Below are 15,083 nucleotides of genomic sequence, written 5' to 3'. Positions count from 1 at the left end.
GCACGTACACTACTTATCACGTCTATTTTGAATATATAAATAGCAAGAAAAAGAGAGAAGTGGCAAGGACACGCGGTGTTCCCAAGCGGTCACCCATCCAAGTACTGACCGCGCCCAACGTTGCTTAACTTCAGTGATCGGACGAGAACTGGTGTATTCAACGTGGTATGGACCTTGCTGAAAACATTGAGTCATACTATTGTTCCTGAATAAGATAAAACACTGGCCAGTATTATAGTCTATACCAGTCAAATCGATATACAAATTGCTTACAACGCATAAGCGTCCTACGTAGATACTCATATACAAATTTTAAGCGTGAATATTAGAATTCTTACATGTACGTTAAACCCTTACACACAAAATAACGTAACGACGTAGCGTAAGGAAACCAACCAATCAGAATCTAGTACTGTCCCCTTGAGTGTAAGGTCTTTAATTTACATACTGCAACCTGCAACCAAAGCATTCGACTGTTGTGCCATCTAGCAAATTATTTAAGAACATATGTATGTATGTACATACATCCAAATTAACGAATAGGTTTTATTTTCAATTTCATAATAAACCGTGAAAATTAAACATGAGCAGCTGAACTGCTGAACATCTGTCAGAATTATATTGATCACCTCTGTTCTATGGGGTTCACAGCGCCAATACAACCTTATGTTCCTCCAGCGAACTATTCCAGGTGCATCCATGCATTAATTGCGTCGCGCGTGGTATGCCATGACGCTTCTAGACGCTATAGTTGTAACGGGTCCTGAATTGGACGTTCCATAACAAGATATTCAGAACTGTGCACTAATTTAAGTTAGTCTATAAACTTTTAGGGTAAAATTGAGTTGAGTAAGTGCAATGTTCTTAAATAGCCCTGTACAATACAATGCACGAAAGTATAGAATTAATGAAATGCACTTTTAGAAATCCAAAACTCTATACTATGTGAATATGATTTGTGTTTATTCAATATACGCAGTACGTAATAGTCTAGGGGTTAGAAAGGAAATAGCATAGTAATAGTGAACTGAATGCACATTCTACGATGAAATAGTATTGGGGCCCTGAAAAGGACCATTTTGTTTAATTGATATTGACTGTCTACGCCTTCTTTTCTGTTTTCTTCGGTAACAGAACTGCTTGGATGTTGGGAAGCACGCCACCCTGAGCAATGGTTACTCCGGAAAGCAATTTGTTCAGCTCCTCGTCATTACGGATGGCCAGTTGCAAGTGACGAGGGATGATCCTGGTCTTCTTATTGTCACGAGCAGCATTTCCCGCCAATTCCAATACTTCAGCAGCTAAGTATTCCATGACAGCTGCCAAGTAAACGGGAGCCCCAGCGCCAACACGTTCAGCGTAGTTGCCTTTACGGAGAAGTCGATGAATACGACCAACCGGAAACTGCAGGCCAGCCCTGCTGGAGCGAGACTTTGCCTTTCCCTTAACTTTTCCACCTTTGCCACGTCCAGACATTTCGATTTGAGAATATTACTTGAATATGCGCAATATGTTTCTCGTTCGACGACGAATTCAACTAAACCCTGAGCACACGTTCGAGCGGTTATAAAGCAAAGCGTAGCTACTCTTGCTCCAATCCGATTGCGCCTCTCTGAAGGCGTCGTGCACGCTGCGCCCTGATTGGTTCGCCCGGAGACTCATGTACTCATAAAAAGGGAGCTCAGCCGCCCGACCAGCACATTCGTTGAACCATTCGTACGAGGTACTTCTCTGTGAATCAACATCCCCCAGCATCGTCATGCCACCCAAGGCAAGTGGTAAAGCTGTGAAGAAGGCAGGAAAAGCCCAGAAGAACATTAGCAAGAACGACAAGAAGAAGAAGCGCAAGAGGAAGGAAAGCTACGCTATCTACATCTACAAGGTGCTGAAGCAAGTTCATCCAGATACTGGAGTTTCCAGTAAAGCTATGAGCATCATGAACAGCTTCGTCAACGACATCTTTGAACGCATCGCTGCCGAGGCTTCTCGACTGGCTCATTATAACAAGCGCTCCACCATCACGTCGCGTGAGGTGCAAACTGCTGTTAGGCTGCTTTTACCTGGTGAACTGGCTAAGCACGCTGTCAGTGAAGGTACTAAGGCCGTCACCAAATACACCAGCTCCAAGTAAAGCTACTTGGCTTAATCATCAACATTTTACAAAATCGGTCCTTTTCAGGACCAACAAATTTTCATTACGTTAGATTCAACTTTTGTGACACTATTTAACGTATTTTGAATTTTTGCTAACAGAGCTCTCTATTATTTCACATTGAAGGTATTTTCTTTACTGAAAGCGTATGTAGCTAAAAAAGTTTTAAGGTTTCAATAGTCTAATTGGAACGAAGCGGATAAACAAAACAGCCTGAAACATATGTATAGCATTCTAATCTTGAACATGAAAACAATATTTTTGTGTTACCAGTCACGTAACATAAATTCATTGCTGTTAAGAAAAAAATATATACATAATTAAAAATTTTCGTTTCCGAAACAATTCCAATTCCATATGAACAAAAAAAGATATGTACACTCATTTACAATTCTAAAATCCAATTACTTTTTGTGGCATTAATGATTTAGCATAATCTTGATTTTTTTAATAAATAATTCCGGTATATGTCAGAATAAGAATTGCGTCAGACAAATTAAAGGAAACGTTAAATCTTCAATAAGACTTAAAAAGAGGTTAACACTAGTCGATGAACGTGAAATATAAAAACTCCTAGTAAGTACTTTGAAAACATTGAATTTGATCATATGACATGTGTCGTCACCTATAATTGTTTCTACGATGTGATGTCCGGAAACAAGTTTCAAATTGTTTTCACAATAAATATCTTCTTCAGACTCTGGTATTTCGATTTATATATTAACTAATCAATAATAAATTATTATAAACGAAATAGAAGCCAAAAATAGAGTAGTGTTTTTATATACTCTCCGTTGACCGTCGAACGCCCAGACAAGTGGCCCAACTAGAATTAATACACCTATATACATATGCAGTACATCTTATTAAATATTAATCCGAGAATGGTCTAGCAATTTTGTTCCCTGTTTGAAAAGCATTGACTTGGGATATCCCACCCACCTATTCCCGGGGTTAAAAGGGTAAACCACTTAAATGTGTCTCGTGCAGCATATCCTTCGAAATAATGATTGTTGGTCCTGAAAAGGACCGATTTTTTAAACGCCAGTCAACAGATAGTGCGTTGATATTTACGCACGTTCTCCGCGAATGCGGCGAGCTAGTTGAATGTCTTTTGGCATGATGGTAACGCGCTTAGCGTGAATGGCGCATAAGTTGGTATCTTCAAATAGGCCAACGAGGTAAGCCTCGCTGGCTTCCTGGAGTGCCATAACCGCTGAGCTCTGGAATCGGAGGTCCGTCTTGAAGTCTTGAGCAATTTCACGAACTAGTCGTTGGAAAGGCAGCTTACGAATAAGCAGCTCAGTGCTCTTCTGATAACGACGAATTTCACGCAGAGCAACAGTTCCAGGCCTGTAACGATGAGGCTTCTTCACTCCTCCGGTTGCAGGTGCACTTTTGCGCGCTGCCTTCGTCGCCAACTGCTTACGAGGAGCCTTTCCTCCAGTGGACTTGCGGGCAGTTTGCTTCGTACGAGCCATATTCAAAGATTATCTCCTTAATGTGAATACAGAAATGAACGATACAAAATCTATACGCAATATGAGAGTGTTCCCTTTTGCCGCTCTCTTATAGGATCATCCTACCGTCGAAGTCGATGTTCATTGGTCGGTTGGTGAGTGGTGGGGATAGTGGCGGCAGCGGGGATAAATACCGTCCAAACCGTACTATGCGCATCAGTTTCGTTCAATACTTTGCTGAGTAAACTACGATTGATTAAAAATGACTGGTCGTGGTAAGGGAGGAAAGGGTTTGGGAAAGGGAGGAGCAAAGCGTCACAGGAAAGTTCTTCGTGACAACATCCAGGGAATTACGAAGCCGGCAATCCGACGATTGGCTCGCAGAGGCGGTGTTAAGCGCATCTCTGGCTTAATTTACGAAGAGACTCGTGGTGTCTTGAAAGTCTTTCTTGAAAACGTCATCCGTGATGCCGTTACCTACACTGAACACGCAAAGAGGAAGACTGTTACTGCCATGGATGTCGTCTATGCTTTGAAGAGGCAGGGCCGCACTCTGTATGGCTTTGGCGGTTAATAAGTTTTACCTATCATCACGAACACAAAATGGCCCTTTTCAGGGCCGCAAAATAAATCCAAACGTAATTGGAGCATATCGTTTCATCATAATATAATAATAATATACTCGTTACCTTTGATACCTTTTGTACAAGTGATAAATAAACTGACTGGGTATGTAAAAAAGGCAAATTCAATATTTCAATTAGAGCTAGATTTTAAATAGTATGAGCCAATTAATTCATTGAATGTTAATCCCTGACACCCACACCGATCTTCAAGCGTTCAACCTAAAATTAAGACGGAATAAGGACCAGAAAAAACAGATCCTATAATCGATTTTCGTCCCCACTATAGTTTTAGACCTTTCAAAGAAGGGAGAGCTGACAGCGTCAGTTATTCAATGATATTGATGCTATAAACGTACTGCGTAGAAATCACCTGGACATCGTGTATCCCAGGTGCCCTTATCGGCATACCAAAAGTTATTTTTTAAAAATATTTAATTATTGTATTGCGGTGAAGCTTGAATACAGTAAGTGCATTTAAAAAAAATTTAATTTTAAAGGTTTAATATTTAGTTATAAGTTATGATGAAAAAGTATTAAAGTAATAATTAGTTTTTTTGAAAAATATGAATGACTAATGAAATTTTTGCAGTAATTACTGAAATTTATAGACAGCTATTCGATCTCGAAACTTTGGATGATGACGTTACTAACACAAAATATTGCGAACAAATTTTAAAAAATTCATTGCGCACGCCGTAAACCTATCAACACCTCCTGTTGACTACGAGGAAATAATTTACAAAGATATCAGAATGAGATGTAGCTATTATCGTCATATTTTACAGGACAAAAATAAAAAAGCTATGGCCCAAGAAGCAAGTGCACAGAAGCCCTCTATGCACTCTATGTGCAAAAGAATAAATATGTAATTTGATTTGATTATATTATATAATTATATTTTTATAATAAAATATAAAGAACACGTATTTTATTCTATAAAAATCCTCCCGAAGTAACGTTATTCACGTTATAGACAACATTGTTCAAGATAATGCTTGCTCTTTCCACAACTTTAGAATTTTAAATAATTATGATTTTAACAAAGTATTTGAATATCAAAACTTATTTTACCGGCAAGGTCCATACCACGTTGAATACACCAGTTCTCGTCCGATCACTGAAGTGTTAAGCAACGTTGGGCGCGGTCAGTACTTGGATGGGTGACCGCTTGGGAACACCGCGTGTCCTTGCCACTTCCACCTTTTAAAAATTTTTTTGTTTAATCATACTCAAAAATAAGCTCTTTGAACGTCTATGAATTCAAATAAATAACAAAATATAAAGAATTTCATCAATTACATGATTATTACGAAATGCTATTGAGTAACAGCTCTATCTGTCCTTCACAGATATGGCAACTAGAAATACGTTATAAGTTTTAAACTATCAAATATAGATATTTCTTTAATTCTCATTATGTTAAGTAAAAATGTAAAAATTCTAAACCGTGTAACAAAGTATTTGAATATTAAAATTTATTTTACCGGCAAGGTCCATACCACGTTGAATACACCAGTTCTCGTCCGATCACTGAAGTGTTAAGCAACGTTGGGCGCGGTCAGTACTTGGATGGGTGACCGCTTGGGAACACCGCGTGTCCTTGCCCACTTCCTTTTAATCTTTTAAATTTTTTTCTACTCATAGTCAAAAATAAGCTTTTTAAGCGTCTAAGAATTCGTATAAATAACAGAATATAAAGAATTCTTCAATTATATAATTATTGGGCGCCTGCGTAACGCATAGTAGGACTCTAATTAAATAATAGATTTAACAAAACCTGTAATGTAGTATTGATTCTTGTGAATGCAATTTTTAACTGTTTAAAGCTGGTTTAATGCTTAGACCATATATTACTGGATTACGCATTAAAGATGGAGGCAGTTGCCGAGTCAAGGGATAACAGATTAGCGATGTATATGTATATAGTAATCCATACTTCGTTTGTGCTAACCATGGTTAACGCTCAAAGTTACGTTAAGGTATAGGGTCGAAGATCGGATCTTGTGCCGAATTTAGTTTGAACCAAGTATCAGTAAAATAGCAACGCTTGACGAAAATACGATCGTTAGTGGCTATACCTCGTCTATTTGTATAATAGATGTGGCAACGTTTACTCCAGTCAGAGTGGAGGTTTCCTTGTTATACACATTGCGAAGCACCGTCTATTCCTTATTCATAACTCGGCAACAAGGGAAAGATAGGGAATGCGCGGTCCAGTAGTATATGGTCTAAGGTTTTAATGATACCAAAACTGTATGGCGCCACTTGTATCCCAGTTTAAAAATAACGTCCTAAAGCGATGAAATCTTAGAACAGAACCAATAAAGGATAAAGAAGATATGTTATCAAAAGATGGTACATAACCAGTGTCTATCGATAAAATAAGATGTCAGTAGCGGCAGGAAAAATTGTCGAGGTTTCCTAGGAACCTTGTCACCGAATATGTGTCTAATCCTGAGAATGTGTTGATCTAGGATTATCGGAAAATTGCAAACTTCAAATAAAAATTGAAACTTGCAAAGCTACCCCGTAATGCTAAGGTTGGTGAGTAAATTATGGATGACCAATTTCTAATTCCGAAGTTACGAGTAGAAATCAACCGAATCGCAATTTCAAGGAAATAACGAGAATTGTATCAAGTCAAACAAATGATTCTTTGAACAGAAGGATGATAATCTATTTATAAATGTGGTAAAACATGTGTAAACATCTGTTGTTCTATTTTAGCAGACACTTCTAAGTTTTTCACAAAGAGTGGACAAAAAATAATGAATTAAATAAGTAATGAAACGAGTGTGATTCTGAATCATCAGCAATGTATGTGAACAAGTGTACTGTGGTGTTTATTTATTATTATTTCCTAAATGCAAGTAGTATATTATATTATAGCTAAATTGAGGATTTTACAATACTACATTATTTCTTTTTTCTATGTAAAATACGTTAATACTATTTCTATGCTATCATTCAGTGTATGAACCAACTAGACAAGATAATATACAAATTTACACAGATGATATTCAGCAGATAGTATATTACCATTTATAATAAATTTTGAAAGTTATCTTTCTTATTTTGTCATATCACTTGTATAATATGTCTAGGTATTAAAGATCATAAAAAATTTTTTTGTTTATTAATATTTTTTCGTGACATTACATTGATAATGAAAAAAATATTTATATAAAATAACATGGACGAACAAATATTCAATTTATATGTATATATATTTTTTATTTTATCCTTGCTTTCCAGCTTTGAATTTACAATAATTTTTTCATAATTTTAAAATAATAAAATTGAGTAAAACTCAATATTTTGCGCATAAAGTGTTTTTTTCTAATATGTCGTCCCACTAACAATGTTTTAAACATCTAGGACAATCCTTCTTCGGAACGCAGATAGACGATTTACTGGATGCTTTGACAAACCCATCTCTACATTGGCAGCCAATCACACATTGCTAAAGTATGAAATTTTTATTATAAGAGATTTTAACGGTTATTTTATAGTACAATTAATTGAATTAATTGTGATACTTACTCTAGTACAAACGCGACATGGATCGGAATCGCATGCTTCAGGACACGCTGTTCCACAAGTAGTAAATACGTGGTCTGGAAAACATTTTGGTTTGGCTTCCTGCTGTTGCGAATCTATTAGAAAAATGTAGTGAAATTATCTTCGTCAATAAATAATAGAGATAACTAAATTGATAACGAGAATTGGTATAAACAAGTACTCACAGACAACAAAGGCAACGAGAACAGTAACGACTACAAGTAAATTCCTCATGATGCCAGTCGTTTCTAATTCCGTAAGATTAACTACGCAGGTCTCCACTCTGCCATCGGCTTTTATATGAAATCATACATATTATAAACAGGTAAAAACAATAAATAAGAAATACGTAATATTTAGTCACCTGCATTATGCACTCAATGTCATATTCAATTTTTCAGTTGGCACGTAGTATAAATTATGCCTGGCTGGCAAGACTTATGTATCGCGTGGGAAGGTAAAAAAGAATACAATCATTAATTACATTAAGAAAAAAATTTGTATTCTTGTCAACGGTACAGCCGATCTTTGTGTGTGTTAATTGTTAGAAAAATTAATAAGCATGTGAATCAATATGTTAAGGACAATCTTTTCTCAGAACACAAATAACCGAATTTCCATGTAACAAAACGTATCCAAACGAGCATACACAACGGGGTTCGCAAATCTAAAAATAAAGATTTACATTTTTTTTTAAATTCAAATCAAAATATAACAATACTTACAGCACCGCAAGGTTGCAGTCTTGGATGATCGCACCACGAGGGACACGATCCACAGTCTATACTTTTATTGGCCCCGCAAGATTGGCCATCGGCTAGTTTCCAATGAATACTCCAAATAATTCGATTTCAATTAGAAATAAAATTTAAAACACTTACAAACGGCTAAGTACGTTAGAATTGCTAACATAACCTCCTTCATTTTCTTGATACGTGACCTACGGTGCTACTGCGCTGGATTAATTTCTACCGAGGTCTTTATTATATAGGAATATTCTCAGACAAGCTAACAAGAAGAATAAAAAAAATACAGACTGTTTATTTTTTCATTTGCGTTCTTGTGAAAACATCGTCTTTATTTTATACTGGACGGAGTACAGGATAGCTCATAGAGGAATAAGTACGAAATGTAACATAGCCTTAATACATTTTTATGGAAGTATATGTTTATTTACGATATATCATAGCACTATTAATTCTTTTCGATCCTAATACTTCTTGACATGGATATCCTACAAGGAATATCCCAGTTTTGGACAAGGAGTTAATATATCGTTATTTTTTACATATAATTACAAAATATATTTAACATGAATTGTGATAGGGGCATTTCGGACAATCTTTCTCGGGGATACAGTACTTCGATTTTTTCGATACCAATACGTATCCCTTGCCACAGAAGCAGCCCTTTTTACAAACCTAAAAGAAGAAAAGACAATAATCAAATTTATATTATGCATTGTTCGCGAGAGAGTCTGCATATCAAGTTAATATGCTCACAGCAGGACAAGCATGATGTTTGGATGAATCGCATGCTCGAGGACACGCAGTTCCACAAGTCTTATAAACCTGATGTGGTCCGCACTTTGGTTTGCTGGTCTGTTCGGAATCTAAATTATGGATTTATCGAATGAAATTAAAAATGGGGATAATAAGAATAAAATGCAATTGAGAAACTAAGTGTGTTCAAGCATAGAAAATACTTACAGACGACCAAGCAGACTAAAAGTGTAGCTACGATGAAAATAGTCCTCATTTTAGCGACGGTAGACGTTACTTTCAAAAAGTGAGACTAAAGCGCAGTTGTCATCATCTTCGTCTTTTATACGCAACAATGAGGCTACAAATAAGAAATACAAAGAGAATGGCGCAGCTGAATATATGATCACCTGCATTAAGCCTATCGTACATTGTTATTCCGTTATTCGTCTTGTGACGCAGAACAGCAATTGCACGGAAGTGTAGTATTTTCTTAATAAGTTGCTGATAAGACTCAACGAATATCATGTCATAGTTATTTGGGATACAGAACTTCAAAGAATATCTGTTTTAAAAGCATTCAGTGTTTTGGTGATACGAATAATCATGGATGTGGAAAAATTATATGGTAAAGAATGAATTTTTAGAAAAAAGGTAGTAACGTTATACGATAGTTTAATACAGATTAGACATTATTTAATAATAATACTATGTTCAGATTTATTATCCGATATTATCTTTCTAGATTAATTACTTCGAACTATGGTTTCTGAGCGGTCATGTTTTACATCTTATACTGGACTTAGTATGGGATATTTCAAAGGGGAAGTAATATGGAATTCAAAATAGCTTTAATACATTATCATAGCAATATATATTTATATAGATACGATCGATACAATTGTTTTAATGTATTATCGACCATTCTATCTCATTAATGAGAATGGCCTTTACATGTATTAGGATAGGGACATTTCGGACAATCTTTCTCTCGAATGCAGTACGTTGAGTTTCTGGATATCAATATGTATCCCTCTTTACAGAAACAGCCCTTTACACAAACCTGAAAGTAAAGAAAAATAATTTAATTTATATTATGAATTATTCGCGAGAGAGTCTATACATAGATAAAATACGAATACTCACTGCAAGACAATTTTGACGTTCCGGAACATCACATGCATCAGGACACGCAGTTCCACATTTTTTATAAACCTGATTATCTCTACAGATAGGGATTTCTTCCTGTATGGAATCTAAATTGTGAAATTGTTGAGATAAAGTTAAAAAAAGGTAAGTTATAATACTTAATTAGAATTCTAGTAGGTGTCCAAACATGGAAAATACTCACGAACGGCTAAACAGACTAAAATACTGATTACGATGAAAACGGTCCTCATCTTTGCGACGGCAGATACTTCGATCGAAAACGGAAACTAAAGCGAAGCGATTATCACCACCGTCTTTTATACGTAACAATCCGAAAGAAAATAGTGTAGCAGATATTTTATCACCTGCATTATGCTATCCGTTACCATATTTGTATTTTTTTATTTGTCTTAAGGAGTTATAAGACGTAACACAAAGCAAGTAATAATGTGGGATTCTACTATTTTCATAATACGTTGTCGATAAGACTAACAATATCATGTGGTAATTAATGGGGTAATTGATCTAAACAGACCGTCGAATAATCATCTGGTATTTTATTGATACGAATGATCGTCCAATGATACCATTAATAAAGACTAGACATCGATTAATGATACCATGATCATAGTTTATTATAGGACATCATCTTTTCAGATTAATTATTTTGAAGCACAGCTTTTGTGCGGCCATGTTATTTATTGTAAAATGAGCGCTATTATCGCATAATGATAATTTTTGTTCAATAATCAAGTATATTTTTATTATCGGTAACTATTATTAATTTTCAATGGAAGTGATCTGATTATTGTTAGCTCCCCTTTAAAATATATTAGATATAATTATACACTTGGTATGAACAATATTGTGGAAAGAACATTTAATCATGGAAGGTATGTGCCCTAGAAAGTTATTTCACGTTTGAAAACGTTGTTATTCCCAGAAATGGATTAACGACACTGATTTCCATGAATTGTTATGTCTGGATGGAGGCTTATAAAAAACTTATGGGTGGGTAACTCAAGCTTGGGTAACCAACCAATCCTATGGGTTTTAACCCCCACTATGTAAGCCTAGAACAGGAGGTGGTGACTAGTGCAAGAAGTGGAGGAAACACTGGCAACCATCATGTCTGTTTAGTTTGTCAAAAAGCAGATATCGAGACGTAACGTTAGTTGTCGAAACGTTTTTCGTGGATATGAAAGCTGTTAAAATTAACGCTATGAAAGATAGTTTAAATGGTTCAATTTCGCCCGCAGAAAGTGTTGATCGCTCGGATCATATAACGGTACGTTTATTAGATCTGGTGAAAAATTCTGGATATGATATGATCCAGGAGAATGGCCAACGTCGAATGAGAGCACCGGAACTCTTTCGGGAGACCCAGTGGGAAAGAGCGAAAGGGGCGGAGATTTTCTTGGGTCGTTTACCAAGAGATTGTTTCGAAGATGAACTATTGCCATTGCTCGAACGAGTAGGTCGTGTTTTTGAACTTCGTTTGATGCTTGACTTTTCTGGTTCCACGCGAGGCTACGCTTTTGCACTTTATGAAAATTCGCGAATTGCACGACGTGCTTGTGAGATTCTAGATGGTTTAGAAATACGGCCGGGTCGCCGTATTGGCGTTGTCAAGTCCATTGACAATTGTAGATTATTTTTTGGTGGTGTGCCCAAGGATAAAAATAAAGAAGAGTTTTTGGAGGAACTCAGTAAGATCGTCGATGGCATTACGGACGTCTATGTTTATCCAAGCTCGCAAAATCGTAAGCTCAATCGTGGATTCATCTTCGTTGAGTTCAAAGATCATAAATCTGCAGCTATGGCTAGACGGCAATTGGTTCCTGGCAGAGTTGTTTTGTGGGATCATGAAGTCGCCGTCGATTGGGCCGATCCGGAGCCTGGAGACTTGGTTGATACTGAAATTATGGATACGGTAATTACTATTTTAATTCATCCAGATATTCATATTTAAATTAAACAGTGTAAATATATTGGGTGATAGTGTTGAGATCTGTGTAAGGGAGTTAAAGAAATGTCGAAGGGATCAAGCATCTTAGGGTGCTGAGTGTGTGTGTTTGATACAGTGGACTGTATAAGCAAAATGAAAATATGTATTCATATTCTAAACTTAAGGGGGGCAAGTCGTATGCAATATGCGATTTTCTCGTTATAAGCGGAGTCCTAATAACTGACCTCTATTGTATTTATATAATAATATTTTCAGACGGTTCTGACATTTTACAAATTATGAAGTTTATTGAAATTTATTTTCTGTTTATGCCGTAAAAGTGTTTTAGTGAAATACTTACAATCGTTAGTAATAATTGCTAAAATTATTGTGTTGACTCAGGTGACTACACTCTTCGTGAGAAATCTCTGTTTGGAGACGCCACAACAAGTTGTCCGTGAAATATTCCAACAAAGTACCGGGATTCCTGTGATGAAGATAAAGAAGATTAATCATTTTGCATTCTTGCATTATGAAAATCGCGAACAGGCTCGTCGTGCTTTGGAAATGATGAATAGTAAATTGAATTGTACTTTTGTACTTGCTACGATTTCCTTTGAATTAAAGTTAATGTACAATTGGTTTAATCAACAGAATCGGGCAGCGTGGCTGAGAAATCTAATTGGGAAGTACGATGGGCAAAACCGATCAGCTCAGTAAAAGCGCAAGAACGGCAGCGTTGCATTAATGACGCCATTGCGACTTCTGCTCGTAGAAAACAAAAATCACTTGCGAAACGTGTTTCTCGTCGTTCACGCAACTCTACTAGTGAAACCAAAATTGCCGTCAAGAATGAATTAGTGGATATTCTAGATTATAAGAAGATTCTCGAAAATTATACAAGAAATAAATTTTCGGGTGAATGCAGATTTCAGTGTTATCAATGTCCTTATACTTTCGGCTGTAGATGTGAGGTGCGTTATTTGCAATTTCTTAAATTATTTTTTATGTTAAATTTAAGTGTATCACACGAATCATTCTCAATCGGATTATTGCCAGTATTCTTATTAATTTGCAGAAACTGTTTAAAAGGACAATTTTGTTTATGTTTACAGATTACATTATGCCGAGATAATAAACTATTCTTCCAACTTCAGGGATCTTCTTTTTCTACGCCCGATGAAGCTATTGCACGTACTTCGCGTCTGGCTTATGAAAAACTTCGCAATATGACAAGCAATTCAGGTTCGAATTTTTACTGATATTAATTTAATAGTTTTTATTTCAATTACTATATATGCACATAGCCAATGCAACTGGCTTATTGTATATTTTATTAGTATCTGACCGCGTCTCTCTCAAGTCAGTTAGACAGTTATCCAATTATGCATGGTGAGATTAAGTTAAACCAAAATTTATCTTTTACAATTACAGGTATCAAAGAAGCTGTGTAATTTCGTCTTCACTTTCGATTTATTTTTAGTACTCGCAAAACCTTAGCATACATCTGTCGAAAAAATAAATGTAAGAAGCGACATAAAATTGCGATTAAATTAACTTACGACATTGAAAATGTAAAATTATGCTCGAGGAGTAATATTAGCTTACCTAATACAATATTTAAGGTCAAGTCAAATTAACAATTGGTATAATTATTTATGCAAAGTAATCAACACTGTCAAATGCGTATATCCATTTCGCAATAAGATCTAACATGAATATCATGAAATACATCCACGCGTTTTGTCTTTTGGTTTGTTAATGGCTCGATGCCAAAAGTAAAATTAACTGATTTTTTTTATCTATAAATCATTTTTAATTAAAAGATATTCAGCATCAGCAGATATGTTTCCATGTGAAAGTTCAAAATTTCCGTTTATTCTTTCTGCATTGTCCGTTATTATCAGACTGATTGTTAGCGGCCCGAATAACACGACGAACAACAGCGCTATCATTTGTATTAAGTCGTTTTAAATAGTTTATGTACAATTCTATGGTAATTTGTTATATCATTATTTCATTTGAGACTGTTCGCAATTTATATTGTCGCCTAAAATCTCTCTAGTAGAAGATTCATTTGGTAACGTTTCTGTTTTTATATCGTTATAGTCTCCTTCTTCGTTTGAATGCAAATTCTTTATATTTATATCACCACTTGTTTGTTGGTCGTCTGCTAGATGACAATGAAAAATATTTGTTTTATAAATAAATAATACGACTAGAGAGATATTTTCATTCACAATCGACCTCATTTAAAATTATTATATTTACTGTAATTTTCAGATTTTAATTGCGCAACATTTAATGTCAGTGGATCCAGAATATTTATTATGACTTTATTCGTGACACATAGATTGGATAGAATACTTAAAAATGATTTAAAATAATTCATTAATAATATTTGTTCAATCTACAAGTGCGTTCTTTACATTAGAAAAATACATTAAAAATTAGACACGTCATTACATTACATACATTAGAAAAATACTGGTATACATACATACATACATTTCAACCTTTATTTCGTTACGGTGAAAACGTAGCCATAGATGTATTTTAGCAGTTACACATAAGTATAGACTGCCTAACAGACACGAATTCTCCATCTAGTATGATTATAACTTTCAAAAGTAGAAATTGATTTAGATCTTTCAAAATTATTGTATATCACACATTTCAATTATTTGAAGTCTCATCAAATCTTTA

General features: G+C 35.4%; 8 protein-coding genes and 3 non-coding genes across 11 annotated transcripts; 5 read left to right on the top strand and 6 right to left on the bottom strand.

Moving 5' to 3' along the window:
- Nucleotides 1-60: 60 nt before the first annotated feature.
- LOC112494123 lies at nucleotides 61-179 on the bottom strand. Its single transcript, XR_003059269.1, has one exon. It is a non-coding gene; the product is annotated as a 5S ribosomal RNA (ribosomal RNA).
- Nucleotides 180-941: 762 nt separating this feature from the next.
- Nucleotides 942-1,558, bottom strand: LOC107266115 (histone H2A). Its single transcript, XM_015736280.2, has one exon. It carries the CDS (start codon nucleotides 1,474-1,476, stop codon nucleotides 1,102-1,104), a length of 375 nt encoding a protein of 124 aa, XP_015591766.1. The 5' UTR covers nucleotides 1,477-1,558; the 3' UTR covers nucleotides 942-1,101.
- Nucleotides 1,559-1,655: 97 nt separating this feature from the next.
- LOC107266116 (histone H2B-like) lies at nucleotides 1,656-2,850 on the top strand. Its single transcript, XM_015736281.2, has one exon. The coding sequence runs from the start codon at nucleotides 1,760-1,762 to the stop codon at nucleotides 2,129-2,131; it is 372 nt and encodes a 123-aa protein (XP_015591767.1). The 5' UTR covers nucleotides 1,656-1,759; the 3' UTR covers nucleotides 2,132-2,850.
- Nucleotides 2,851-3,028: 178 nt separating this feature from the next.
- LOC107266114 (histone H3) lies at nucleotides 3,029-3,661 on the bottom strand. Its single transcript, XM_015736279.2, has one exon. The coding sequence runs from the start codon at nucleotides 3,631-3,633 to the stop codon at nucleotides 3,223-3,225; it is 411 nt and encodes a 136-aa protein (XP_015591765.1). The 5' UTR covers nucleotides 3,634-3,661; the 3' UTR covers nucleotides 3,029-3,222.
- Nucleotides 3,662-3,751: 90 nt separating this feature from the next.
- Nucleotides 3,752-4,395, top strand: LOC107266117 (histone H4). Its single transcript, XM_015736282.2, has one exon. The coding sequence runs from the start codon at nucleotides 3,875-3,877 to the stop codon at nucleotides 4,184-4,186; it is 312 nt and encodes a 103-aa protein (XP_015591768.1). The 5' UTR covers nucleotides 3,752-3,874; the 3' UTR covers nucleotides 4,187-4,395.
- A 915-nt stretch (nucleotides 4,396-5,310) lies between these two features.
- On the top strand, nucleotides 5,311-5,431 carry LOC112494119. Its single transcript, XR_003059265.1, has one exon. It is a non-coding gene; the product is annotated as a 5S ribosomal RNA (ribosomal RNA).
- A 292-nt stretch (nucleotides 5,432-5,723) lies between these two features.
- Nucleotides 5,724-5,844, top strand: LOC112494118. The gene has a single exon (XR_003059264.1). It is a non-coding gene; the product is annotated as a 5S ribosomal RNA (ribosomal RNA).
- Nucleotides 5,845-7,489: 1,645 nt separating this feature from the next.
- On the bottom strand, nucleotides 7,490-8,090 carry LOC107266112 (chymotrypsin inhibitor). The gene is made up of 3 exons (XM_015736277.2): nucleotides 7,985-8,090; nucleotides 7,782-7,894; nucleotides 7,490-7,701 (listed from the first exon to the last, which is right to left on the bottom strand). Exons 1-3 carry the CDS (start codon nucleotides 8,031-8,033, stop codon nucleotides 7,594-7,596), a joined length of 270 nt encoding a protein of 89 aa, XP_015591763.1. The 5' UTR covers nucleotides 8,034-8,090; the 3' UTR covers nucleotides 7,490-7,593.
- An 855-nt stretch (nucleotides 8,091-8,945) lies between these two features.
- On the bottom strand, nucleotides 8,946-9,619 carry LOC107266111 (chymotrypsin-elastase inhibitor ixodidin). Its single transcript, XM_015736276.2, has 3 exons — nucleotides 9,509-9,619; nucleotides 9,302-9,411; nucleotides 8,946-9,220 (listed from the first exon to the last, which is right to left on the bottom strand). Exons 1-3 carry the CDS (start codon nucleotides 9,555-9,557, stop codon nucleotides 9,107-9,109), a joined length of 273 nt encoding a protein of 90 aa, XP_015591762.1. The 5' UTR covers nucleotides 9,558-9,619; the 3' UTR covers nucleotides 8,946-9,106.
- A 507-nt stretch (nucleotides 9,620-10,126) lies between these two features.
- LOC107266110 (chymotrypsin-elastase inhibitor ixodidin) lies at nucleotides 10,127-10,740 on the bottom strand. Its single transcript, XM_015736274.1, has 3 exons — nucleotides 10,632-10,740; nucleotides 10,427-10,536; nucleotides 10,127-10,343 (listed from the first exon to the last, which is right to left on the bottom strand). Exons 1-3 carry the CDS (start codon nucleotides 10,678-10,680, stop codon nucleotides 10,215-10,217), a joined length of 288 nt encoding a protein of 95 aa, XP_015591760.1. The 5' UTR covers nucleotides 10,681-10,740; the 3' UTR covers nucleotides 10,127-10,214.
- Nucleotides 10,741-10,803: 63 nt separating this feature from the next.
- Nucleotides 10,804-14,503, top strand: LOC107266073 (probable RNA-binding protein 46). The gene is made up of 5 exons (XM_015736192.2): nucleotides 10,804-12,362; nucleotides 12,780-12,954; nucleotides 13,032-13,351; nucleotides 13,493-13,622; nucleotides 13,812-14,503. The coding sequence occupies exons 1-5, from the start codon at nucleotides 11,628-11,630 to the stop codon at nucleotides 13,829-13,831; spliced, it is 1,380 nt and encodes a 459-aa protein (XP_015591678.1). The 5' UTR covers nucleotides 10,804-11,627; the 3' UTR covers nucleotides 13,832-14,503.
- The last annotated feature ends 580 nt before the right edge of the window (nucleotides 14,504-15,083 follow it).

This window comes from Cephus cinctus, unplaced genomic scaffold (genome assembly GCF_000341935.2).
Source record: "Cephus cinctus unplaced genomic scaffold, Ccin1 Ccin1_scaffold0299, whole genome shotgun sequence".
NCBI classification, from domain to species: domain Eukaryota; kingdom Metazoa; phylum Arthropoda; class Insecta; order Hymenoptera; family Cephidae; genus Cephus; species Cephus cinctus.
Note: the sequence above shows the minus strand (reverse complement) of the source record. Positions and strands in the feature narration are given on the sequence as shown.

Bases quoted from the DNA above. Each gene is read 5' to 3' on its own strand.
- LOC107266110 (XM_015736274.1), bottom strand. From the start codon at position 10,680: ATGAGGACCGTTTTCATCGTAATCAGTATTTTAGTCTGTTTAGCCGTT. The intron at 10,537-10,631 runs GTGAGTATTTTC...TTCACAATTTAG, and splicing joins TTTAGTCTGTTTAGCCGTTC to ATTCCATACAGGAAGAAATC. The intron at 10,344-10,426 runs GTGAGTATTCGT...CTTTACTTTCAG, and splicing joins AACGTCAAAATTGTCTTGCA to GTTTGTGTAAAGGGCTGTTT.
- LOC107266114 (XM_015736279.2), bottom strand. From the start codon at position 3,633: ATGGCTCGTACGAAGCAAACTGCCCGCAAGTCCACTGGAGGAAAGGCT.
- LOC107266115 (XM_015736280.2), bottom strand. From the start codon at position 1,476: ATGTCTGGACGTGGCAAAGGTGGAAAAGTTAAGGGAAAGGCAAAGTCT.
- LOC107266111 (XM_015736276.2), bottom strand. From the start codon at position 9,557: ATGAGGACTATTTTCATCGTAGCTACACTTTTAGTCTGCTTGGTCGTC. The intron at 9,412-9,508 runs GTAAGTATTTTC...TCCATAATTTAG, and splicing joins TTTAGTCTGCTTGGTCGTCT to ATTCCGAACAGACCAGCAAA. The intron at 9,221-9,301 runs GTGAGCATATTA...TTCTTCTTTTAG, and splicing joins AACATCATGCTTGTCCTGCT to GTTTGTAAAAAGGGCTGCTT.
- LOC107266116 (XM_015736281.2), top strand. From the start codon at position 1,760: ATGCCACCCAAGGCAAGTGGTAAAGCTGTGAAGAAGGCAGGAAAAGCC.
- LOC107266117 (XM_015736282.2), top strand. From the start codon at position 3,875: ATGACTGGTCGTGGTAAGGGAGGAAAGGGTTTGGGAAAGGGAGGAGCA.
- LOC107266073 (XM_015736192.2), top strand. From the start codon at position 11,628: ATGAAAGCTGTTAAAATTAACGCTATGAAAGATAGTTTAAATGGTTCA. The intron at 12,955-13,031 runs GTAAATTGAATT...TTTAATCAACAG, and splicing joins TGCTTTGGAAATGATGAATA to AATCGGGCAGCGTGGCTGAG. The intron at 13,352-13,492 runs GTGCGTTATTTG...TTATGTTTACAG, and splicing joins CTTTCGGCTGTAGATGTGAG to ATTACATTATGCCGAGATAA.
- LOC107266112 (XM_015736277.2), bottom strand. From the start codon at position 8,033: ATGAGGAATTTACTTGTAGTCGTTACTGTTCTCGTTGCCTTTGTTGTC. The intron at 7,895-7,984 runs GTGAGTACTTGT...TTTTTCTAATAG, and splicing joins TCTCGTTGCCTTTGTTGTCT to ATTCGCAACAGCAGGAAGCC. The intron at 7,702-7,781 runs GTAAGTATCACA...TTCATACTTTAG, and splicing joins CATGTCGCGTTTGTACTAGA to CAATGTGTGATTGGCTGCCA.